Source organism: Protopterus annectens, chromosome 11.part0, assembly GCF_019279795.1.
Source record: "Protopterus annectens isolate FY-2018-M chromosome 11.part0, PAN1.0, whole genome shotgun sequence".
In the NCBI taxonomy this organism is placed as follows: domain Eukaryota; kingdom Metazoa; phylum Chordata; order Ceratodontiformes; family Protopteridae; genus Protopterus; species Protopterus annectens.
In genome coordinates this window covers 1,262,649,630-1,262,675,550 of record NC_056745.1, presented here as the reverse complement: position 1 = coordinate 1,262,675,550, position 25,921 = coordinate 1,262,649,630, and the positions used below count along the sequence as shown (strand labels likewise).

Sequence of the window (25,921 nt, the reverse complement as noted above, 5' to 3'; positions counted from 1 at the left end):
TTATACATTCATCCAGGGCAAGGGGTGGGTTTGGCATAATGGTTAAGGGCTTCACCTCATTAACAAAAGGTACAGGGTTTGTTTCTGACCTCAGGTTATTGACGAGGCTTAAAATGGCTCTTCAGGGTAAAGAGCCTAATATTCAGCATTCCATTGCTGTCTGCCATGACTGTATGCACAGGTATACTTCATTGTACTCTATGCACAGGTATACTTCATTGTACATACTGGTGATACTTGTCTGCCATTACTGTATGCACAGGTATACTTCACTGTATTCTATGCACAGATATACTTAATTGTACATACTCATGATACTTGTCTGCCATGACTGTATGCACAGGTATACTTCATTGTACTCTCTGCACAGGTATACTTCATTGTACATACCGGTGATACTTGTCTGCCATTACTGTATGCACCTGTATACTTCATTGTACTCTATGCACAGGTATACTTCATTGTACATACCGGTGATTCTTGTGGCATTTTATTCTGTTACTGCACATGCCACCCCCTCAGCACAATGTGAAACTTATATGTTCACCTGTGATAGCCTCTTGCTGAAGTGTACTTACTGTGAGTGCTTTCCCTACCTATCTGCTTACACACACACACACACACACACACACACACACACACACACACACACACACACACACACATACATTTGTGCCTGTGTTGTTGTATTACATACAATGCTGCATGTTCCATGGTTGATGTGTAATGCCTGTCATTGATGCTTTGTTGAATTGCACATATTTGTTCATCTGGCTGACTCAGGTTGTTACACTCACCTGTGCATTATAGTGTTGGCTTATGTGTGACCGTCCAGGAGAGGTATATTGCATAATAAATACTTTTATGTGCCATGGCAGGTATGTGGTTTTATTGTCAGTCCTTGCCAAGTTGTCACTAATATAGCTGATGTCCACTGCATATGGTGTTGCACTACTGTGTTACACATTCCTATGATATCTGTAATGCAACTCACTGTTATTGTATAACTCCCTACAATTAGGTTCTGTTGGTTACAGTACATTCCCCAATGCACTATCCTACATAATAATCCTATAATTACACTTATGATGACATCGTACTTGGCTAACAACACATTCTGTTGTGCAAACCTCAGGCATGCCATACTTATGCCAATATGGTTGCCTGTACTGATGTACCTTGCCTAAAGTGGTCCTGTAGTGAATGTTCTTGTGTAATAATTTACATGTGTTCAGTTCTATAGCGCATATAGGTGTAAAAGGTTAGGTATATAAGGTTTTGCAAGTGAATATCGTGGTTATGGTACATATGATGTTCAATCTGGACAACTAATGGCCTTTTTCCAGTAGTTGTGATCTGTGCTGTGGTGGTACAATGTGAACATCACTACTTTGTCTGTGTACGTCTGTATGTGTGGCTTGTCATGACCTAAAGTTGTGATCCAAATGCTGCCATATTGCTTGAGCTATAACATATCGCTGCATCCCCATTGCCACATGCTTATTTTTTCTCACCATTGTGTCCTCCTGATCATCTTTTGACAGCTCTGACAACTCCACTTCAGACATCTGAGGTTGTTGTGGTATGTCATTCATACCTGGAGCTAGCAAGTCACCGTGTTTTGATGTTAACCTGTTGTGTAGCATGGTACACATGGTAACCATCTGTGATGCCTTTTCTGGTGTGTATTGCAATGCACCCCCAGATGTGTCCAGACATCTGAATCTTGCTTTCAGCACACCAAATACATGCTAAATGGTGTTTCATGTCATAGTCTGCACCCTGAGACATGCATCCTTAAAAGGGTTGATAGGGCTCTGTGTGACGTCATAAGCCAAGGCATCGGTGGATAACTACAGTCACCTGTTGGTAGGAAGGTGAAAACCCTTATTTAGTTCTCATGTTTACTGTTGACAGATGTAGGTTCTAATTATATCATAGATGAGGTCCAGTATTTACCAAATAGAAACCCTCAGGAATTTCACTATGTTAGAAAGCAGCCCTCAAACCACTTTTCCTCCATATTGCTGCATCATGCATACTACTGGGGTGTGTTGCCATGATACTGGTAATGAGGCTGTCTACAGGGCATGCAGCCTGACAATTGAGCAATGGTCACCCCTTTTTTATTGATGTAATATTCAGCAATCGGTACCACTGAGATTTTAATTGGGACATGCATGGCTGCAGGCAATTGCACCAAAGACACAGGGGAAGTTAGCAATATAATAGAACTGTTCTATTGCAGTCCTGCAGTTCATGGCTGTTGCTGTAAAGTGGATGTATTCATCCACTTTCCTGGACATTATTGCCAGGAACTGTTTTAGAATGCAAGTGGTGGCTGTTTGGGATACTCCCACTGCATCATCAATATGCTGATGACATATAGTGCCAGAGGCCAGTATAACCACACTCAGGCAATTTTTTTTTTCTCCCAGTACTGGGTTACCAATTAGACTGCATGAAGACATGTGGGGTGCACACATCTTGCACACAGCCTACACCAGCTGTTTCTGTCAATTATGTCCTGGTCAGAGGGCTGGATAAACTGTAGCCTTGCTTTGCACTTTGCTGGCTGCCTTCTAGGATGCATTTGAACATCATCTTCTGTTATGGCTTATAGTACCCATGCTGTAAAGCACTGAGTGCAGCTTGCCTTTTGTATTAGATGTATTGCTGAATCCACAGAATAGTTCCAAAATTCATATCAGTTTCTTTGGCAAGATGATGAGCAAGTATAGCATCCACTGAGTGCTTTTAATAAATTATTGGTGCACTAGTCTGTCACACTGAATGAATCATTACTGGTGCTTGTCTTTTCATCCTTATAAAATCACATTTCTCACTATTATGCCGTCTTCTTTCACTGGCACACTACACACATATGTAGACTACTTCACAACTCACCCATCATATGGCATTAACATCAGTACTCTTTAATACATTAACACCATTCTCACTTAAAGCAGTTGGGCTCACTAAATCAAAGACAAATAAATTAAAAATTCAAAAGAGATAAAACTGCTGTAAACCTCATTGATCAAAATCAATCTACAAAGTAAATCTTATTTTAATTCATAGATTCCTTCTTGGCACAAGTAAATTGACAAATTAGGACATAACATTTCTATTTTTAACACATGCGTATTAATAACTTTCAAATGGCACTAGGGTATTATAATTGCAAAATTTGTTTATATATATATATATATATATATATATATATATATATATATATATATATATATATAGGGAGCAGAGGTGCTTGCACCTTGCATTAAAAATGTATTCAATATTTTGAATTTTCAGTCTTTTTGGGATTCAGTCTTTTGATTTGCAGTCATTTGATAGTAAACCTATATATATATATATATATATATATATATATATATATATATATATATATATGTCTAACATAAATGACATTGGTTTATATAAATATTCTGCCTTCTAAAACAACACAAAACAACATAAAAACTCACATTTGCACTTTAACAAATTTGAGTAAAACAGATAACAATACTATAGTATAAACATGATGTTCCTCATTATACTGTTGCTTACAAAATGAGTGATCATTTTTATTCACATATCTTGTAAGTTTCAATAACTCAGTGAAGAATATGGAAAATGAATTCATATATCCTCTGAAATTATTCTATAAATGGATTATATATATATATATATATATATATATATATATATATATATATATAAATATATATATAGATATAGATATATACATATATATATATATATATATATATATATATATATATATATATATATATATATATATATATATATATATATATATATATATATATATATATATATGTATATATGAAATAATTTTCCTCACAGACTCATAGGGTATTATTCATCTGTTGATCGGATAGACCATTAGTAGTCTAGCCACTGAAATTCCCACTGCTTCATATCCTATTCCATAAGAGAGCATGGGGCCATGCTTGTGGTTTATGTACTGCTACCCATCCATTTGTCTAGACTGTATTTGAAGAGGGTTGGAGTGTCACTTTACTTAATACTTTATTTGGGTCTATATCAGTTAATTGAAATGGCTGAATATCGAATACCAGATGTTCGAACTGTAAAGTTCGAACACTGGTAATCGTGAAGCCACGGCACACTGAATTCTTTCCCAGGGAAAGAATTTGGTGGGCCATTTCTGTGGCTTCGCGAGTATCAGGACTGTGGTGGGAAGTTACAGGTCGGGTTGAGGTAAGTGTACGAATGTGTGGATGTTAGGGTTAGGGCACAGGTTAGGTGAGTTAGGGTTAGGGTGCGGGTGAGGTGGGTGTGTGATAGTGAAAGACTTTAGGGTTAGGGCAGGATAGGTGAGTTAGGGTTAGGGAGCGGGTAAGGTGAGTGTGCGGTAGTTACGGACCTTAGGGTTAGGGTTGGGTTAACATGGTTTAGTGTAGGGTGTTGTGAAGTCTATGTGTATGGATTATGTATTTTGGTGTGCTTGTGATGTGATCTGAGGAAGATTTTTATCGAAAGCCCTTATTGTGTGGATTTTAAAGGACTTTTATTTTATTTGGTTTTGTTTTACTTTTGTCATTTGTCTATTATAGAGAGATCGAATTTGGAATTTATCAACTCGTGGACTTATTGTATTTTAAGAAGCCAAATTTGGTGAACTCATTGTCTTTGTTTTTGTTTCTGTTCACTTTTTGAGACAGTTCACCACAGCGTTGGGGGAATTTTTGTTTTTATTTTATTTGATAAGAAGGGAAAGTATGTTCCAGATCATGTCATGATGGAAGTTTAGGCATCTTGTACTGGAGTTCATGAAGTTACAGGTTTTGCCAATGGGTAGTAGTTTACAGACGGCAGGGTTATTTGAGGACTTGTAGGCTAAGCAGAGATTGTCATACCATGGAAGTTTATATGAGACCAAAAACAGAGACTAAGCTTCTAACTTGATCTGTGGAGCTCACAGACTTCAAGCCCTTGGTATTCTCAGTCAGACAGCATTGGGATTTTTCAAGTTAGAGCACATATTTAAAAGATAACTGCTTCTAGGATTGGGACCCACATTGGCAAATCTTGGAATGTGGAGAATAAATTCTGAAAATCCAGACTAAGTCCAAGATTGCCATTTCTCAGAATATTCCTTTTTCTCCAATGTGTCAATCTTGGAGCTGGTATATAAGTTTGGAAAGTGTTTGGGCCTGACCCAACAATGGAAATGTAGAAGAGCTTCCCCCTGCAAAAAGAAAGTTTAAAGAAGAACAGTGATCTTCCATATTCACTCTCTTCCTGTATTTAGTCTTTTTTTGCCATGTTGGGGCTAATCCTTTCCAGTCCGACATTTCAGTAGGGGATCAATCTAACTCGTACCTCCTGAAATGAGCATTATATTTTATTATGAGCATAATAAGGAAGGAATAAAGAAGAATGATAGTCTCCATGGACCTACATAATATACCTTTGGTGATCAGCTAGGCAAGGTAGGAAAATTTCCTTATAGCAGTACATACACAGTGACCATAGGAGAGTTCATTGTCTATAAAATTGACTAGATCCCTAGTAACTGTGTCTATTTTCAGGACTATCATTTATGTGGTAGTTGGATAGCTTGTCATGTTTATCAGATGACAAAGTGATTTTATATATATATATATATATATATATATATATATATATATATATATATATATATATATATATATATATATATATATATATATATATATATATATATATATATATATATATATATATATATATATATATATATATATATATATATATATATATATATATATATATATATATATATATATATTTAATCTATATATAGATTTACTATCAAAAGTGTGAAAGTTAGGTTACTGTCATTCATATGGTTGAGGGTACAGGTGCAAAATTTGAAAATCCAGACTTGAAATGATGTCACCTCTGGAACTTCGAGATGCAGCTTGTATTCGTGGTTTTGAGCATTGCTGTTTACAATGGATTGCACTACTGTAGGGATCAGGAGAATTACCCTTTTCCTCACTGTAGTGCAATCTTGGAGTTGGAATACATAATTAGCAGGGGTGGGGTGGGGGTGAGGGTGCAGGGGGGCTTGTCCCCTGCAAAACACGTATAGGCCATCTCCGGACAGCAAAGTAAGTTGGGTAATAATAAAGACCACAAAATGCCAGGAACCCCACTTCTTAGAATAAAAGAAGTAAAATGTATTAATCTATTGCAGAAATCGTATAGCAGCTTAAATAAAGCAAATCCACAGATAAACGAACCAACAAACTGGTATAGCAGTAGGTAAATTAACAATGACATATATCTGTAGCAACACAGAAATCAATATATCTTCACACTTTAACCTCGTAGCACCTCGGCCAACTAGCCTTTACAGAGTAATGCATTAAACTAAAGCTGACATTTATACACAAAACAATTAGCCAATTAATTAAATAATTGTTTCAATCAATAAAAACTCCATTTCACATTCAAGACGTAAGTAGCACAAGTTAAAACAGTAATACTTGAGCATTATATAAAGCTCTTCCAATTACATTCCCTATTTAAACCAGTGGGTTGTAAAGTGTTATATTTTAAAATAAAAATAGTTTCTTTCTTTCTCAAAAGATATTTAATCCTATTTTCACTTACATAGTTAGAGTTAATTTGTTTCAACACTGTAACTTTAAATTTTAAAGGAACCCCTCCATGTTCAACAAAACTGTGTTCTCCTAAAGAACTAACCATTTTATTATTTTTTATATCTCTTATGTGTTCCTTGACTCGTTCAGCTAAACTTCTTTTGTTTCTCCCATGTAACATTTATTACATTCATATCTAATAGTATAAATAACACCTACGCTTTTACATGTGAAACTACCTTTCATCTGAAATGTTTTACCATTTATTTCTTCAAAAGTTTTAGTTATATATTGGCATATTGAGCATTTACCACATGGTTTAGTACCTGTATCTAGACTTAGATTTTTTGTTATTACTTCATTTGGTCTCTTATATGTACTATGTACCAAGAATATTTTTAAATTCTTTCCTATTTTATAAGAAAATTTAAGTTGTAAATTCTTCAAGGAAGGAATATCCCTTTTTATTATATCCCAAAAGCCAGTTAGCATCTTTTGCAATTCATTCATTTACTTTCATTCAGTTAATTTAATCGAAAACCAGTCTTCAAGGCAAATAGGGATCTGTCCCCCTCCCCAAGGTTATGTGACCCTGGAGTTGGTATATATATATATATATATATATATATATATATATATATATATATATATATATATATATATATTTATTTATTTAGAGGGGTGTGGGGGCACTCAAAATCTGTACTTTTTGTATTATTTTCTTCTTTTGAAGGAAGATGGGGGGGGCATTCAAAATCTGTACTTTTTGTGTTATTTTCTTATTTTGAAGGAATCTAAGTGGGGGGCTTCATCCCCCACACCCCCCAATGTGGGGGGCTGCACCCCCACACCCCTAACTATATATACCAACTCCAGGGTCACATGACATTTGGGAGGGGGACCAATCCCTGTTATTTGCCTTGAAATGTACTGAACTACTGGTTGTCAGTCCAATGAAATTTCGATCAAATGGGTTTCAGTCAAATAGGCTGTTGATCAAATGAAGGTAACCCATATATATATATATATATATATATATATATATATATATATATATATATATATATATATACTTTTTGGCATTTAGTTTTAGACAATGGTACTGGTGCCATTTGTTTGTATAGGTAAATCTCTCTTGTGGGATCTGGGAGTCCTGAAGACAGCTAATGATAGCTCTGAGTATGCAACAGTTTTCAGATTTTGTCAGCCAAAGACTGCTGACATCAGCTTTGATATCACAAAAGTAAACACTAAATAGCAGTGACTGCAGTACTCATTCAGAGGAGACCCCCCCCCCACTAGTAATGAGCCTTTTAGAAGAGTTTGTGATCTTATCTTTTTGCTGAATTCTCTTTGTGAGTCAATTTGATATCAGAGGAGTTAAATGAGGGATTACATTTATTCTGATTACTTTGACTATAATGTATGACTGTGGAATAGTATCAAATGCCTTGCCAAGTCATGGTAAGCTGTGTATACTAACTCAGCCTTTCTCAAAGTGTGGTCCACGGCCCACTGGTTGGCCTCAAGGATTTCCTGGGGGGCCTCGAGAGTTATTAGTAAGTAAATTTCTGATCTGATTTGGACTCTTCACTGTCCATTTTATTTTTCTGGATTGTCAGGAAATAATGGTCTTTGTCTGATGTCTGGATGTGCTGCTTCCATGAGTCCCACTTTTCTTGAAGCTGATTGGTTAATCTCAGCTTACAAATGCAAGCTGAAATAACCAATCAGCACTGATTCAGCAGTGAGCAAGAAACCAAAGGTGAAATCCTATAAAAATACCAATTCTCTCTGTGATGTGGCATGCACAGGAAGTCTGTATTTCGTACAGTACTACTTATCCCGTCTGTGAAGATTGTGTAAAGATGGGTGAAGGCTGCCAGCCTACCCTGATAGAATTTTGGAGATAATTCTGTCATATGTGGATATTGATGTAAACCACAGGCTTGTTGTCTTAAATGGTAAAAATAGTGTCACATGTTGAAGTGGAAAATAATGTAACAACAGTGCACTCTACTGACCAAGTAAAGCATGCTGTGACCCTTTGATGTTAAAACTCGGAGTCAGTGAGTCTAGAGTGAGGCATCCTGCCTATTGTTTTAAGGCCAGAGTTAATGTCCAGAATTTGCATGCATAAATGTCCTTTATTGTTCTGGGTTCTGATCAGAGGTGAAGAATGTAAATGTAGTTTCTGTTAGCCTGGGAACCCAGGGAAGTGTAAGGAATTATGTAATGTGAACCAGGAATGTGATTTTAAAAACAGAGAGAATCATAGAGCATTAAGCATTTTTGTCTTGACCATCCAACTCAGCACTGCTTTTGCTCTATATGTAAGTTTATCTTAGACTTGTGTTTTCTCTTAGAAATAGCTAGAAACTAGAAATATTAGACTAAGTGTTTTTCTATGATGTCTTAACTGTACTACTGAATTATTTTAAGTATGTTTCTGTGATCTCTGAACTCTTGACTAGCACTATGTAGTAAAAGGTATTGTCTTGTGTTTTTAATTATTTATTATTAAATATTTGTAAACCCTTTTAACTGTAGACACATCTGTAAAGTGCCTCAATGGCATCAACAGTACTACAGAAAACAGGAATAGAGTAGGATGAACCACCAGACACCAGGTAATGGCTTAAAAGCAGTAATAGCACCAGCATTACTATGGGGATTGGGCAGTGGGAGGAATCACAGGACACCAGGGATTGCTTTAAGTGTCATGATGGCACCAATATTACTACGGTAATCAGGGTTGGGGTGGCGAACCAGGGATAAACTGAAGTGCCATAAAGTCACAGACGTCCTAAGGGGGATCAGAGGGTGGGCAGATACATTAGACGCAAGAGATGATCCTGTAAAATGCAGTACCAATGCCAGCATCATAATGGGGATTGGGGCTGGGGGTATACACAACACTGCCAGGGCCTATTATATATGTACAATAATAACACTAATGTATTGTGGGCTGGGGGAACCATGAGAGTGAAGACAGAGAAGGGACAGGTCCAGGACTGTGGTGTGTCTGTGTGTGTTTCTATTTCTGTGTGAAAGAGAGAAAGAGTGATGGGGGAAGCCATCAAGAGAGACAGGGAGAGCAATCTTCTGTGAATGAATGCACGTATGAAAGCAAAAGACAGTGTGTGTGTTAGAGAGATCGAGAGAGTGGGAGTGGTCCAGCAAGACTGTGTGTGTGACAGACAGTGAGGAGTGAGCGCGAGCAAGCAGTTCCCCAGCAGTAGTAAACAGGTTTGTGCATACCTCTCAATCTCTTACAGCAAGAAATCTGGTTTTCACACATCCTCACAGGAGCTTCACTTCTAACATGGGTGGTGCCCACGCACATATTTTTTTTTGATTGGTTTGTGCATTTTCTTATAATTCATGTTAAAAGGAAAAGCTCATTTTAAACAATTTGCTAATACAATACTCCTATATAAGTTTGACTTCATGTCCTTTTTGCTTTTAGCACTGATATACTCTGCATGTCATTCTGTAGGGGAAACAAACCCTAAAATGCTGTGTTATTTTGAGGCCAGCTTCAGTGATATTTGAGGCTGATATCAGTTTGCATTTCCCTCATTTCTCGTGCAGGTCCCAAATATCCATCACAAATAATTACAAGTGCAGAAAAAGAGGCAGAAGATATTCAAAAGGTAAATATCTTACAGTTATCTAACAGCTAAAACTGTACAGTATCAATAATGACAGAAATATAATAATGTAATGTATTACTGAGGATTTAAAATACAGTCTTAGCTTTAGATTAGCTTCATCTCTGCATATGGTAATATGGCTCATATCACAGATACAGAATCTGAATGTGAAAATACCCATGAGTGAAAAAAATGGGGATTTTTAAACTTCAGTTCTTACAGGGACGCTGCTATGTAAGACGTGACAGATAAGTACCAGGGTTTACATGTGGGGTTTTCTGCCACTTCCTTTCTAAATATACTACATCTGAGATCACTGTACTTTATTTAAGGGCCAAATAAAACCCTCATGTTTACGCTTATATAGGTTAACTCTTTTGTGCTTCACATGTACAACAGGCACCCCACTGTTGGCTATGGCTTCAGTACTGAATGATTAAATAAAAGCCATAATGTGAATAATTTGTGTGGCTGTTCAAGGTTGTAGACAAATGGCAGAAAATGAAACACTCTACTGGCATTGATAATGATTGTTTTGTCACAATTTACTACATGCTAATTCATTCATCCTCTTGGCCACCTGCATTAATTTAGCTGGCTGATTCATGTTAAAATTTTGGAAATAGCTCTTCAAAGTAATCTCTCAGTTCCACAGTACCACTAGGTCCATGGCTCACTGTGACCTTTGCTCTTCATCAGCATCATTATCATCTAAGGGGCTAGGGACAGAAGTACTTAATAAGCTCCCCTGTGCCATAACCTTAAACTTCCTTCCACCATAAAACCCACATCTGTGTTTGAAAACCCGAATGGCTTTATTCATTTTTACTTTGTTAAGAAGCTGTTCCAATATAATACAATTATCTCTGGGGACCAATTAGTTGTATGCAGATTCCAGCTAAAATTCCCCTAGAATCTTCTTTTGCTATATATAATAAATAGTTTGAGCCATAGATATTGTGGCAAAAATATGTCACTGCAAGACTTGTAAGTAAGAAAGATGTTTCCACTAACGTGTCTAAAAGACAGTTAAAACAAATTTATTATTTAAAGTCTCTCGCAGTACGTGTCTAAAAGACAGTTAAAACAGATTTATTATTTAAAGTCTCTCACGGTAAGATACTGTATTGAAATGTTCCATTGTTTTAGTTAACCTTCTTTATGATTTCTCAGTTAAACTCCCAACAGATTACTATTACTGAAAGTATTATATATTGCTGCTGCATTCGAGTAAAGACAGAATTATGTTCATAAACAGAGGACTCTACACTATAGAAATTAATTAATCTGTTCATATCCCCATTGATTCTTAAGCATCAGTTCTAGTATGAAATGTAGGCAGTAAAGGTAAAGTTATCTTCTATTAATACACATAGATCCTTAAAGATAGATACCCTTTCTAGTAGCTATTTATCACTAGAATAACAATCTTACCAAAAGTAATATGTTTAGTTTTTTTTTACATTGTAACTGATAATTTATCATGGACCAATCTAGTCATATAATATAAATCTATTAGCAGACTAATAGTATATTATATATAATTAGGGGACCGGAGTTCCGCTGTGGCGACCCCTAACCTGGAAAAGCTGAAAGACACAACATTCTATCTTGCCTAGCATAAGCATCGCAGATTATTAAAAGTCAAATTGTTGAAATACAAATGAATGAATGGGGCCTTGAAGCAGATCATTGGGGCAGAACCTGAGTTATGTTAGCCCATGTCAAAAATGATCCTTCCAGCTCTACTGCTTGTATCTGTTGGTTAACCAGTTGTTTAACTGGGAAATCAACATAGTATTAAAGCCAAATTTAATTAGTTTGGAAAATTAGCACACTGACTTATTGAATCAAATGACCATGACAAATCTTTATATATTGCACCCAACTGAAGACCTTGATTTACAGATGATTTTGCATTTAAATTACACATCATTGCTGAGCTATTAACAGTATAGGTATGCTGCAATATGTTTATCACTTAGCAATTCAATAACTCCTCCTGCAGCTTGCCTAATATGATTTTCTCCTTAAGCTTGCTAGTTATGGACAGGTGATATATGGTTCCATGGTTAGCAACTAGCCTCTTGTCCCCTTTACTTTTGTAGATGGATTTTATGTTTCCTGACATCTTGCAAATACTTTTCTTAAAGCTTCTCTTGCAAAGCAATGCCAGGGACTCTTCTAATAGTTGTGATTAGGTATGCATGTCCCTATTAGAAATGCTGTCATGGCCCACAGCTTTATTAATTCTCAAGGACTTCAGAATGGGTAATATTATAACTTTGCTTTAATCACTCTTAAGTGGTGGTCTGTTCCAAACTAATGGCGTCTAAATTGTTGGTTGGAGCAGTATAAAGATATTATTCGAATGATGAAAGTAGAATGCTAGCTTCTCATGTGCATTAAAAGTGCTGCTGTTTTGTCTACAATGGGTGGTTAAGTCTTCTTTGTACTAAACTCCATTTATATTTTAAAAAGTCTCTAATTGTCATTACGGTTAAGAGCCAGCTTTTCATCCATGGCTAATTTTTTCCATTTTTACCACATTTCACTTGTCTGCACAGGATATTATGTCTTACTTTAAGGTTTCTGTCTTTAATTGTGACTCATTTCTCATTTGCTCTCTTTTTCTTATTACTAAGCTGTTTTGTCTTATGATGAGTGCAAATTCTATATCTTCTGATACAGATTTCTTTCTAACTTATAATTTACATGTAGTACTTCTCTTTAATTTTAAAGCATGTTACTTGAGTGTTTAAACTAGTTAAACCTTCCTTATAGTTTCAGTTTAGAAACATCATGAGGACTTTATTACAGTCAGTCCATAAGACTACATCAGAGAGCTTGAATGTCATATAGGAATAAAGCCCTGACTATGATGAAGCTTACTTGAGATGAAGTAGTGGATTAGGTTGCTGATGGATCTGGCAAGGCAGGAGGGTTGTACCCACCCTGGGCAGAGCACAGCTTGCCGTGGAATGTCATGATCCCTTGGAGAGTGGATGATGATTCAAATTGTAGTCTGGAGATAGATATTCACAAAGTCAAAACTTGGTAGTAGCCTTCTTAGCACCTGTGCAGAAACATGCATTCACATGTAGGGGGTATTATGGGCCCACATGATGATGCAGATCACAAGTCCCCCAACACGTGGCTGGGATTAGGACATTAGAAACACTCTCATAGCTGAGATGATAGAAAGAACACAAACAATCTTCCTGGCTGCCTGAATGAAGGCGTCTCAGTACAGCTCTCACCCCTGTTCTGAGTGGACCCTCCACTATGACAGAATGACCAGATATAAGATCATTAAGGCTTGGTGGTAAGCAGGGATGGAGGTAAAAAGAACTTAAAAAAATAATTAATTCAATAGCAGGCATGGGATAAAAAGAACCGAGAAAATATAAGTCATTCAAGGTATTGATTGTTCACATCTACTAGGTCAAGAATGTTGTTGTCCCTTGCAGTTAAGGATCAAGTATGTCAAGTTTTCAATCCTTAAGTGATTAATTAGAATAGTCTTGGTTCTACAATAATTCAACTTTCACTATACGTCTGTATCTGGGTAGGTTAAAATTGCCTAAGATAAATAATTTAATTAATTACTTAGTTGTACTTGAAGCTGGCTTGTAGACTCATACCTATAATTCTGCCTGACCTCATAAGCAACTTTGAACTGAGATAATCAACATTATCATTATTGGAGTTACTGAACATACAAATTATTAAATAGCCTTTACAGAATCTTTAACAAAAATGCAAGTTCTACCACCTCTGTTTTTGTTATAGGTTTAGAATGGTAAAAAGATTTATAGTCCTTTGCATAATACACCCAGTTCTCTTACTTCTTCCAGAGTTCTGTGATGATACAATTTTTAGGGTCTATAGTATATCCTCGAATGCTTAAAAAAGCAAACGCTGATTGATTGAACTTATTTTCATGAAATTGCAAAATATCGAAGCAGCAGAAACTCGAATTTTTTCTTAGGGAAAGAATTTGGTTGTCCGTTTCTGTTGCTTTGGTATTTTCAGTGTTATGGTGGAAAGTTATCGGTCGGATTCAGGTAAGTGTGCGATTGTGTGGATGTGAGTGTTAGGGTGATTTAGGTGAGTTGGGGTTAGGGCTTGGGTTAGGTGTGTGTGCGTTTGAGTGGACATGAGGGTTAGGGTGGATTTAAGTGAGTTAGGGTTAGGGAGCAGGTGAGGTGAGTGTGCGATAGTGACGGACCTTAGGGTTAGGGTTTGGGTTAAGGTAAGTGGGTAGTTAGTGGTGTGTGCATAATTTAGTGTAGGTTAGGTATCAGATTTTAGGTGTATGTATGTGGATTTCTGTTTGTTTGGTGTGCTTATGTTGTTTGTATGTGTTTTGGATCAGCGATTTTTTTCCCTGACAGTTCAAGATTGTAAGCTTTCACTTAAATTAGGTCGATCAATCAGCGTTCGCTTTTTTAAGCATTCGATGATATTATATAGACCCAATTTTTATTGTTTATACTACCTAGCTCTAGACTCCATAGATCAGATATGTTGTTCAGATTTCAAGTATTGCTGTAAAGTAACATGGATATCGACTGTAGGGTCTCCGATGCCACTGTTGCACATCTGGAAATTCTGCTTATTATACTGAGTGCTGCTGGGACATCAGTGACTCAGGGAAATAACCAGTAAACTACATCCAGGAACCAACCTCTTACCAGGGCATGTGTATTCCTGTCAATATTTAAAAAATGAACAAGCACATGAATCTGTCTAGTTCCAACCTCATGAACCCGTGTGTTGAGAAAAAAAAAACAGGAAAAACTAGTAGACTTAAAACTTCACTGATGAGCTCAGTCACAATAATTTCCAAAAATCATGAAACCCAAATAGTGTTCCGAAATAAGCATTTATTTGTCACAGACAAGTGATCCTCAGTAACAAAAAATCAGAAATACTTTACAATGTTAAACATGTCAACTTTTATACACTTAGAAGTAGGTGTGAAAAATATATGTATTGCTTAATTTTAAACCAGCCTATATTCCAGGTAAACAATATAAACAGGGTTGTAAAAGTGCATTTAAGAACAGCAAGTACCCACCCACACACACTACTTATGATTAGATCAAAATAAATCCTAGTTAAGGAAAACACTAGCTGTCTATAGGTTCATAGGTTCATGAGTAGATACTAGTCTATCGGCTCAAGGACCTAGGTAAGCCTACCCAACAAGGTTCCCTGGCTTATGCCACTCAAAAAAGTTAATTGCCTGTGCCCCTGTCAAGCAGAGCCACAGAAGTGATCCCCAGGGTGTATTTCCTATTTTCCATCCACTCGTCAAGATTTTTCTTGAAGAGTGCTAATGAGGAACTTTGCCTGACATAGATGGGTAGCTTGTTCCAGAGAATAGGAAGTCTCTGGGACAGGAATCGATCCCTCCAGCATGTCCTGTTTATTGTGGTGACAAGGTTTATGTCCCTAGTGCATGTAGCTCAGAGTGATTGGGATTTCTTTAGGTGTAGCATGTCCAACAGCTGTGGGTTTAACACAGCTTTATATGTTAGGCAGAGATATCCTCAGAGTAGGCGATATGCTACAGAGTAAAGCTGGAGTTTTTTGAGATGGTCAGTGCAGTGCATCTGTTTGAGGCCAGTAATCCTCTTTGTGAGGTACTTCTGTGGCCTTTCCAGCTGCTGCAGATGTCTTGTGAGGTACATTCCAAAAGGGGCGTTGTACTCTATAATGGGTATAATGAGTGCCGAGTAGAGGGGAACAATGACCTCTTTTTTTCTTGGATGAGAACCCTTTTGTGATGAGGTATGCCACATAGAAGGATTTTCTGACTACTGTGGCAATGTGATTATCAAAGGAGAGACTGCTGTCCACCTGGGTCCCACATTTGGCGTTAAGTAGACTGCCGTTTATGTAGTAGTTCATGGGTACAGAGTTTTTATCAAAGGGAATAACAATGCACTTTTTGGCATTGAGCTTGAGGCCATGCCTGTGCCACCAGGCATCTCAGTGAGGCCCTTCTGTAGGATGTCCACATCATTTGGGGATTCAACTAAGGTTCCTAGTTTGCAGTCATCTGCAACTTCATTAGCCAGAGGCCTTCTGTGTTAGCCTGTACTTCAGAGAAGTAGATACCAAACAAGAGAGTTCCCAGGACTGAACCCTGTTGTACTCCACTTGTCACTGGTTTGAAGTCAGATTTGAAGTCTGAAACTTTTACAGTGTGGGTTCTGTCAGTGATCCAGTTGGCAACCCATCTTGTGACGTAGGGATTTATACCTAGTTTAGTCAAATTAGCTATAAATCCAGAATGGGGGATGGTGTCAAAAGCCTTGGAGAGGTCAAGATAGGCTGTGTAAACCACCTTACCCTCGTCTACGGCTTTGTTGACTGCCTCAAAGAAGTCAATCAGGTTCAGAAGGCATGATCTGCCTTTCACAAACCTGAACTGGGTGGTGTCCAGAGTTTGGAGGTTACCAATGTCTTTATTTATGAGTTCCATGATGATACGTTCCATGGCCTTGCAGACCAGGCTTGTCAGGCTAATAGGGCGATAGTTCCCAGGATCACTGGTGGCTCCCCCTTTGTGGAGTGGGATAACTGTTGCCGTGTGCCATTCAGTGGGCACAAAGCCTGACATGAGACTATGATTGAATTTGGTGCTTAGGTGGGGAGCCAGTTCGTTCTGAAGTTCATGTAAAACGCAGCCTGGGATGTTGTCTGGTCCCATGGATGCTATGTTTTTGGTTTTAGAGAGTGCAGCTTTTACCTGCATGGATGTGATTACAAGGACATTGCATTCTTCTTGTATAGATATGGGCCATTTAGGGGGTGAGAGGAGGGTAAAGTTAGCACCGAACCTATCTGTCAGGATGTTGGCAGTATCAGTTGGTTCTGTACTTTTCATGACGTTGTGTTGTAACTCAGAGCAGATCTAGGTGTTACCATTGAGATTCTTGACATAGCTATAGAATGCTTTGTGGTTGCCCTTAGAATGATTGGCGATTTTGTTTTCGTAACTAACTTTGAGGGATCTTATAAGAGATCTCAGCTTCTTACTGAGGCTGAGCACGGAGCTCCTCCACTCATGGGATATTACTCTCTTTTGCAAGTTTCTTCCTTCTGTTGTAGAGTTTGTTTATAGCAGGGGACCACCAAAATGGCTTCCTTTTTTTGGAGGATAGTGTCTTGGTTCTGTTTGGGATAGCACGATCCATGCACTTATGTAAGTGCTTATAGAGTGCATTTGTGTAGGATTCAGCAGTCATAACTGTATTGTCCATCTGCATGGGTGTCATGAAGTTCACCACTTCTGTCTTAAGAAGCATGAAGTTGACTTTGGAGAAATGTTTTCCGTCATTTCCTTAATGGTTGGTGGGGGTGAGATGTGGATATCTAGGGTGATTAGTTTATGGTCAGATCTGACCAACGAGGAGTTGACTTCAGGTGTGGAACACCGGCCACTCATGTTGGTAATGACTAAGTCTAGGATATTGTTGCCCCTGGTGGGGGTGTGGATAAGTTGATCCAGGGCATTGGAATTTATGAATTCCAGAAAGCATTGAGCGAAGGAGTTGGTACATGAATAGTTTTTCCAGTTAATGGTGGGGTAGTTGAAAGCACCCATTATTAGGGTGTTTGGTTGAACCCTAATATTTTCCAGTATATCAAGAAAAGAGGAGTGGGAATCCTGGGGCATGGTGGAGGATCTGTAGCAAGCTACAATTTGGATTGCAGTTTTGCCCAGAGGTAGTTGCACTTGGATAACCTCGGATGCATTATGCTGCGCAACTAGTCTGGACGTGTGGATATCCTTAATGAATATGGACACACCTCCGCCTTTGGTGTTCTGGTCCAGGTAAGATGGCCAAAAAGTGTGGTATGAGTTATAGCCAGGTAATGCAGGGGTGCTCTCTAGAGCCTTGAACCAGGTCTCAGTCACTGCACAGATATCAATGTTCTCCATTTTAAGGAGTGCCTCGAATGAGTGCATTTTCAGATTTAGACTTCTAGCACTGAGTAGCATCACCCTCAGTTTTTGCTTGCTTGTTCCTGTTATGTTGGTGAATTTGTCATTTGAACCTTGCTTAAAAAAGTCTGTATAGGGGCGGCAAGACCCTTAGCCAATATCCGGAATCTTAGGGGTGACAGGTGCTGGCCACCTATGCCAAAGCATCGTGGTCTGTCGACCATGTCATCCCAGGCAGACAGATATTGGATCCCCTTAGAATGACACCAGAAGCTTATCCAATTGTTGAAGTCAATCATTTTGTCCTTGTACTGCGGTATCATTCTGGGCGATGGCAGGATGCTACTCAGGGCTAGGGCCATACCTTCCTGGGCTACAAGACAGAGTCATATTTGTACTTGTTGTGGAGTGACCTGAGTGTGTGGGTTATGTGGCAGAACCTGGCACCCGACAGGCATATGACAGTAACCTTCTCCTTGTTTAGCCTGGTGAGTGGGACATCAGTGTATCTGACAATAGAGTCACCTATGACTAGTGTGTTGGGTACGTTGTTTTGCCTTATTGGCTGTGGTTGAGTGGCATACTGAGTCAGTGGGCTATGTGTCATTTGGGTTGTGTTGGGGGGTGGAGGTTGCTTGCATTTCTGCTTTGGAGGTCTCTGTTGCTTGAGCTGATTATTATTGAGAGCCTCCATGAATGTTTTTGTGTTTCTATGTGTGGATTTTGGTGGTGTAGGTTTAGTGGGACTATGTGATGAGTGTGGTGTGGTGCAAGTGTTTGCCTTCTCATCTTGACTGTCAATCATTAATTTGCAACCCATATTCCAAAATCAGATATTAAGAAAAGCATAACATATATACATATAAAAAGGCTGACTTTTAACTAAAATTGCTTTCAGCTAACTAATGCAATAAAGCCTTCATCAGGTCTGTGTTGAGAACTAAAATCATATACATAGGTAGATAAGTAAAAAGAGCTAACTAGATAGATGCAAGATAAAACACACATAGCTATTTAATCATTAATTTTTAGTTATCCCTTCTATCTAAATGTATTTTGTCTGCTTGGTGTTATTTATTTATTTTTATCAATGTGTACTTGATGGCTTTGTTGTATCCGGTGTTTTGTTTTTAAAACACCTGAAATAAAACTAAAGCTGAATGAATTCTATTTCCAAGCATAAGCATGTGGAAATTCAGTGGGTCATCCTATTCTGCAACCTGTTTTTGATTATCATTTTTGCATTTTCTTAACTAAACAAGTTAAATGTTTTCAATGAGAAAGAATTTAACCAAGTAAGTACCTTTACAAAGGTACAAATGTTGCTGTATTTCTTTAATAAAATTTAATAACACCATTAATGGTTATATTTTTTAACACAGGCTTCTATGAACATGGGAAATGATCTAGTTTATTCTGAAAAAATGTGAACCACAACCAGAGAGTTTGGAGCCTAAAATGCAATCAGACGTTGTATTTGAAGTTATCTAATTTTACAAAGCGTAATAAAACCAGAAAAATAGGTGTGGACCTCTTCAGTTTTCGATCCTGAGTGATGCCTGCCCCGAGTTTGAAGTTATCTAAAAGAATAACCAGTCAGAAGATATAATCAATGCACATTGCTAGTAATTAATAACTGAAAGCCTTTGCTGTTTCATTAAAACTGTCATTATAGTTTAGACTTTCCTTTTGCAGTATGCTATGATAGTTCATAATATAATGTTTTTTTTTTGTTGCAACACATTAATGATTAGGAGCCAGATTCCAAAAGAGCTGGTCCCAATATAAGTCTGCCCTGATTCTGAAAGACGTGCTCTCATTGTAAGTGACTTACTTCAATGTAAGGCCTATCTATAAACAGGCTTACTCTGGGGGTCAGATTCCAGAAGACTTCCTCTGTGCCTGCTCTCAATGTAAGTGGTCACTAACACTGAGAGCAAGTCTTTTGGAATAAGGTTCCAGATGTATGTCTGGTCTTCTGCTTTTATTTTGCAGCTGGAAATGCACTGCTGTCATACTACAGATCTCACACGAATTATCTCACCTTGATTTAGAACATTTGTAAGAATTATAAAATGAACAATACAGCTTCAGCACTGTAGTAATAAACAGAAGTTGAAATAATAATATGAGACTGTTCTACCGCTATTTCAGCTACTGCATACTTCTGATGCTAAAATTATGTCTTCACTCTGCAGCATGGATTAAAGAAACTAATCTGATTAATAAACTGCTAAAAATAACTGCTTTTATGAAGACAGTAACTTTGATTTTTAAAGTGTCTCAAAAACCAAAAACTATTATTGTTTTTTTTTTTTTTTTTTTTTTTTGTGGTAAATATTTTGGCAGTAAGGACACTGTACCAGTCATTAGTGAAATCCATTTCCTGGTTTTAACAAAAGTAGCCTATTTTATCTTCTTCTTCTTTCAGCTGTTTCTGTTAGGGGTCACCACAGCAGATTATCTGTTTCCATTTCTTCCTGTCCTCTGCCTGTTTTATCTAGCAAAGGGAATTGCCGAGAAGAGTAACAGTGCCTGCCAGGATAGCACTGCCCATCACAGCTTATACCTTTGCTGTTTTTAGTACTGAAACCATATCTGTCAGCTACCCATAAACAGCTGCTACACTATCCATCCTGTGATTTATCATGACAGAGCAGCTAGAAAACTAACACTTTCCTGTCTAACTGCAAGCAGTCCCTTAACAATGCAATCAGTCAGCAAATCATGATTGCACTTTGCAAAAACAAAATAATAATTCAACAATCAGTAGCAGCAAAAAGGTCATTTCAGAAATTGAACTGCTGCAAGCTAAATTAGGGAGCAGAAAATCTTTAAAATATGTGTTAGTTTAGCAATGTCCTCGCCAGATTATAGTTTCATAGTTTCATAGTTTAGTACTAGGCTATCTGCCCTGGGGCATTTGTAAGCCTAGACATAGTGATGTGGCTTTCACCACCCCATGAAATGGTACAAAAATGCACAGAATAGATTTAGAATAATGTGCCTCTGTCTAGTAGTGACACAGTGAAGGTCCCCTTATATAATAGAATTAGTTTACTGTGCCCCTGTCTAGTAGTGACACAGATGTGACCCCTGGGGTGAACGTACGATCTCCCATCCACTCATCAAGATATCTCTTGAAGAGAGTTAGTGAGGGGCTCTGCCTAACATGAACTGGGATTCTGTTCCAGAGCATGGGAAGCCTCTGGGTTATGAATCTATCCCTCCAGCATGTCCTATTCATACTTGTGCCGAGGTTTAAGTCTTTAGCTCTCGTGGTTCTGATGGATTTGGATTTTTTGAGGTGGAGCATGTCCATCAGTTCCTGATTGGACATGGCCTTGTACGTCAGGCACAGATCACCTCTGAGCAGGCGGTATGCTACTGAATAGAGCTGGAGTTTCTTTAGCCTGGCAGAATAAGACATATGTTGGAGACCCTTGATCCTCTTGGTGAGGTACTTTTGTGGTCTCTCCAGCTGTTGCAAATGCCGGGTGAGGTACATACCAAATGGGGCATTGTACTCAATCATGGGTCTGATGAGGGAGGGGTATAGGGGTACAATGACATCCTTGGATCTGGATTTGAATCCCTTCATGATAAGGTGTGCAAGGTAGAATGTCTTTCTAACCACTTTGGCAACGTGGGTGTCAAATGAGAGGTCGCTGTTGACTTAGGTCCCTAGGTCTCTGATTACTTTTTCCGTACTCAGTGGGTTGCTGTCTATGTGATAATTTGTGGGTACTTTGTTTTTCCCAAAGGGGATGTACACATTTTTTGGCATTTAGTTTAAGGCCATGACTCCGGCACCAGTTGTCCGTTTCTGTGAGGCCTTTTTGTAGGATGTATGTGTCCGCTGGTATATCGACTATAGCACCTAGTTTACAGTCATCTGCAAACTTTGTCAGCCACAACCCTCCCATGTTTGCTTTAACATCTGAGGAATAAATGCCGAACAAGAGGGGTCCCAGGACAGATCCCTGTGGGACATCACTTGTGACTGGCTTTGAGTCTGACATTGCTCCAACGATTTTAACTTTATGGGTTCTGTCCTTTAGCCAGTTTGCAACAACAATACTGTACACAGCTTCATTCATCTTGTATTCCTTAGGACATTACTGTGAGCATATATGTATATCTGTCAGTAGTTGATGACATAATACATCACAGAGTAAAACAGTACACATGTCTGAATATCTCTGCTAACACCAAATCCATATAGCAGAAGCAGCACAGCAGCACAGATTACTGTGCCTTTTCATACTGATGGAGTTGTGACTTTTATTGAACAGTGTTTTGACAAAAAAGGAATGGCATTTTGTATTATGCATGTAGTCAGGGGCGGCCCGTGCTATCGGACTGCCGGACTGCAGCCCCCTCAACAAAAACATTTTTAAAATTTGGACTGCACAGTAGTCCAGACTACTGCGAAGCCCACTGCGATGCTCCAGGCAGGTCGTGGTGGTAGGGAAGGTAGGGACCAAAGGCGGTTAAAGTGCACAGACTCACTGGGAAAACACATTACAGCAGCAGTCAGATGCTCTCGTTGGGACTGTGGATTAGGGTTTGGATCGCGGGACTGGATTATTGCGCGGGCATTTGGATTACATTATGGAGAATGGGCAGCAAGGACAGGTAAGTGTGTTAATTATTGTTTACAATGGTAGGGAAGTGTGTGAATGAATGTATGCCTATTTGAATGGACTGGTGTGTGTTTATTGTGTAGAATGGTAGGGAAGCCTATTTGAATTGCTTAGAATGTTGAATGGACTGGTGTGTGTGTGTGTGTAAATGCCCCAGGTGCTCATGGTGGTGTGGTAGGAAATACCTCAGGCTTGAACCCTGTACCCTGTATGCAGGTGTTAAAGACTTGAGTTCCCTACCCACCACCATTTGTAAAAAAAATTGCAGATTTTTGCCTCATATTTGATCTGATCTGTTCCTCATAATATCTGTGATTTGTAAATGTTGCAATGCTTGATATTTGATGGTGTAGTAGTAGCATTGTTGCCTCACAGCTGCAGGTTCTCAGGTTTGATTCTTGGCTGGGGTTCCTTCTTTGTTGGGTCGTTTGCTTGATATTTGATGGTGTAGTAGTAGCAGTGTTCTTCTTTGTGGGGTCTGTTTGCTTGATATTTGATAGTGTAGTAGTAGCATTGTTGCCTCACAGCTGCAGGTTCTCAGGTTTGATTCTTGGCTGGAGTTCCTTCTTTGTGGGGTCTGTAGCTTCTCCCTGTGTTTGTGTGGGTTTGCTTTTGTGTCCTCCCATGTTATGAAGACATGTCTGCATTATTTCTTCCTGGGCCTCTGCTGGAAATTGTTTTTTTGTTCCAAGTCAGACTGCCCTGATTAACAAATGTTAAATAAAATTGACAGACATTTGAATTTCAGACTTCAGGTTTCTGAATGTTTACTTTCTTACATATTTGATGGTGCAGTGGCAGTATTGTTGTCTTATAGCTACAGGATTTGTGGTTTGATTCTTGGCTGTGGTGCCTTCTTTGTGGAGTCTCCATCTTATCTCTGTGTTTGTGTGGATTTGCTCTGGTATCCTGCCATTTTACAAAGACGTGTCTACAGTATTTCTCCCTGGGCCTCTCCTGAAAATTGTTTTTGTTCCATCAGAAGTAAAATTGACAGGCATTTGAATTTCAGACTTCATAGTCTTCAGAAAATACATAGTAAAACAACTTTTTATTCTAGCAATAAATATATAGTAACACAACCTTTTATTATAGCAATTTTTATGTTTATAAGATGACTATTTGAAATTTTTCCTTATTTTTGGGACTGTAATACCCTGTTAGTGGCTTTGTCCAGGTTTTTTGTGCTAAGGTTGACAGCTAAGGCAAGAGCTGAATTCACTGAATATGTTTGAGGGCTGTATTCCCTCATTACTGGGTTTGTCCAGGTGTTTTGTGCTAAGGGGTTGACAGCTATGGTGAGAACTGAATTAATTAAATGATAGCCATTTTAGTTTCAGTCTTCCTCTCGTTCACAAAACAGCTGATTTGGCGTAGTGGTATGTTGCTCTTGACTGTTTTGCACAGGGACCTTGTCTGTAAAATGTACGATGGTAACACAGCATTTTTCTTTCACAAAGCAGGCGATTTGGCATAGTGGTATGTTCTGACTCTTATTTGCACAGGGACTTTGACAGTAAAATGTATGGTGGTACCATGGTAACACAGCATTTTATTCTAGCAGCTTTCCAAGATTATACAAGCAATGTTTAATGTGTCCCTGGTTTTTGCCCTTTTGACCCACCCCAATAAATTTTGCTTTTTCCAGACTTCTTGTGCTGCGAAGTTGAGATGCAGTTGAGTATTGAGCAGATTTTACAAGGAGCTGAGAGCTGCAGAGGAAGAGAAGTTTAGTGCTAATAGCACAACAGGCTGTGTGCTTGCTTTTGATGCAGAAGGTTGTTGGTTCTACTCCCATAAGGGTGAATGCTGAAAGTTAAGATACTAATTATGAGCCTGTTATCAGTTTGCCATCCATTTCCTATTGCAATATTACTAGCTTATTTTTAATGTAATTTAGGTAATTTATTCCACAGGGGCATCAGACACTTTATTGTTCGATGAAACCATGAAATGTAAAGGTGATTGCTAGCACCAACCTCTTCATTACAGATTTATTTAACGTGGAATTATTTAGATGACTTTTTTACTACTTCAGAGATTTGCATATTTACTGATAATGGTGGACTGTAGAATTGTGCATATTTACTGATAATAGTGGACTGTAGAAGTTTGAGTAGACTTTTATGATGGAAATGTTCTGAACTGGACAGTTTTGTTTCATTGTTTACTGGAAAAATGTTCAAAGCAATAGGAAGGTGTATCAAAGAGCACATGTATGTTTCATATGCAAGGGTGATTTGAAAACAGCCCAGAATTAATTTTTATCTGCCACGAGTAAAATGTATTTTCTTTGAATGTGGATTTTAATGTTGTTTCAGTGAATGTGAGTTTCAAGGGCAGAGAAGGTTTAATGCCAAGTTTGTTATGTCTTAGTGTTTGTGCTGTAAAATGCAAAAATAAAACTTTCAAATGAAGTTCAAATCATCATAGAAGTAAATCAGTATGCACATTAGTGTTTATGGTAAATGGAGTGAAATAGCAAATTAATGGATCATTGGAAGGCTGCAGGAGGCTCCATTCGGGGAAGGGCAGAAAACTTAGACAGCCCCAGCTGAACCATACCTCCCAACTGTCCAGATTTTCAAAGAATGAATAGATGTTTTGCTTCTTATTTTTGATTTGTTCCTCATAAAATTTGTGGTTTACTGGCAAATCATTTAGGAATTAAGTCACTAAATAATGACACACCCAGTTTCAGACTTCATAACCTTCAGAAAAATGCATGCTAAAGTAAGACCTGTTCTATCAACTGTCCCAGTTTATAGAAGAGCATTTTTAGTACTGTTTATATGTTCCCCAATATATTTGGCCTTGTCCAGATTTATGTCCCAGTTTATACAAAAGCAATTTTAGTACTGTTTATATGTTCCCCAATATATCTGGCCTTGTCCAGATTTATTGCATTAACAGGTTGAGAGGTACATGCAAATAAATTGCTTTATAGAATTAGGCATAGCCAAACCTCTCAACTGTCCCTGATTTTGACTCAAAATGTTGCTCTTCCCCTAATGATCCCTC

At 38.1% G+C, this 25,921-nt stretch overlaps 1 protein-coding gene across 1 annotated transcript in view; it reads left to right on the top strand.

Annotated features, from left to right (window-relative positions):
• LOC122815816 overlaps positions 1-20,439 on the top strand; it is a 152,856-nt gene extending 132,417 nt beyond the window's left edge. Inside the window, exons 4-5 of the mRNA XM_044088618.1 lie at positions 10,230-10,291; positions 19,637-20,439. Coding sequence (XP_043944553.1) covers positions 10,230-10,291; positions 19,637-19,684 — 110 coding nt within the window. The 3' untranslated portion in view covers positions 19,685-20,439. The remainder of the gene's footprint in view (positions 1-10,229; positions 10,292-19,636) is intronic.
• The last annotated feature ends 5,482 nt before the right edge of the window (positions 20,440-25,921 follow it).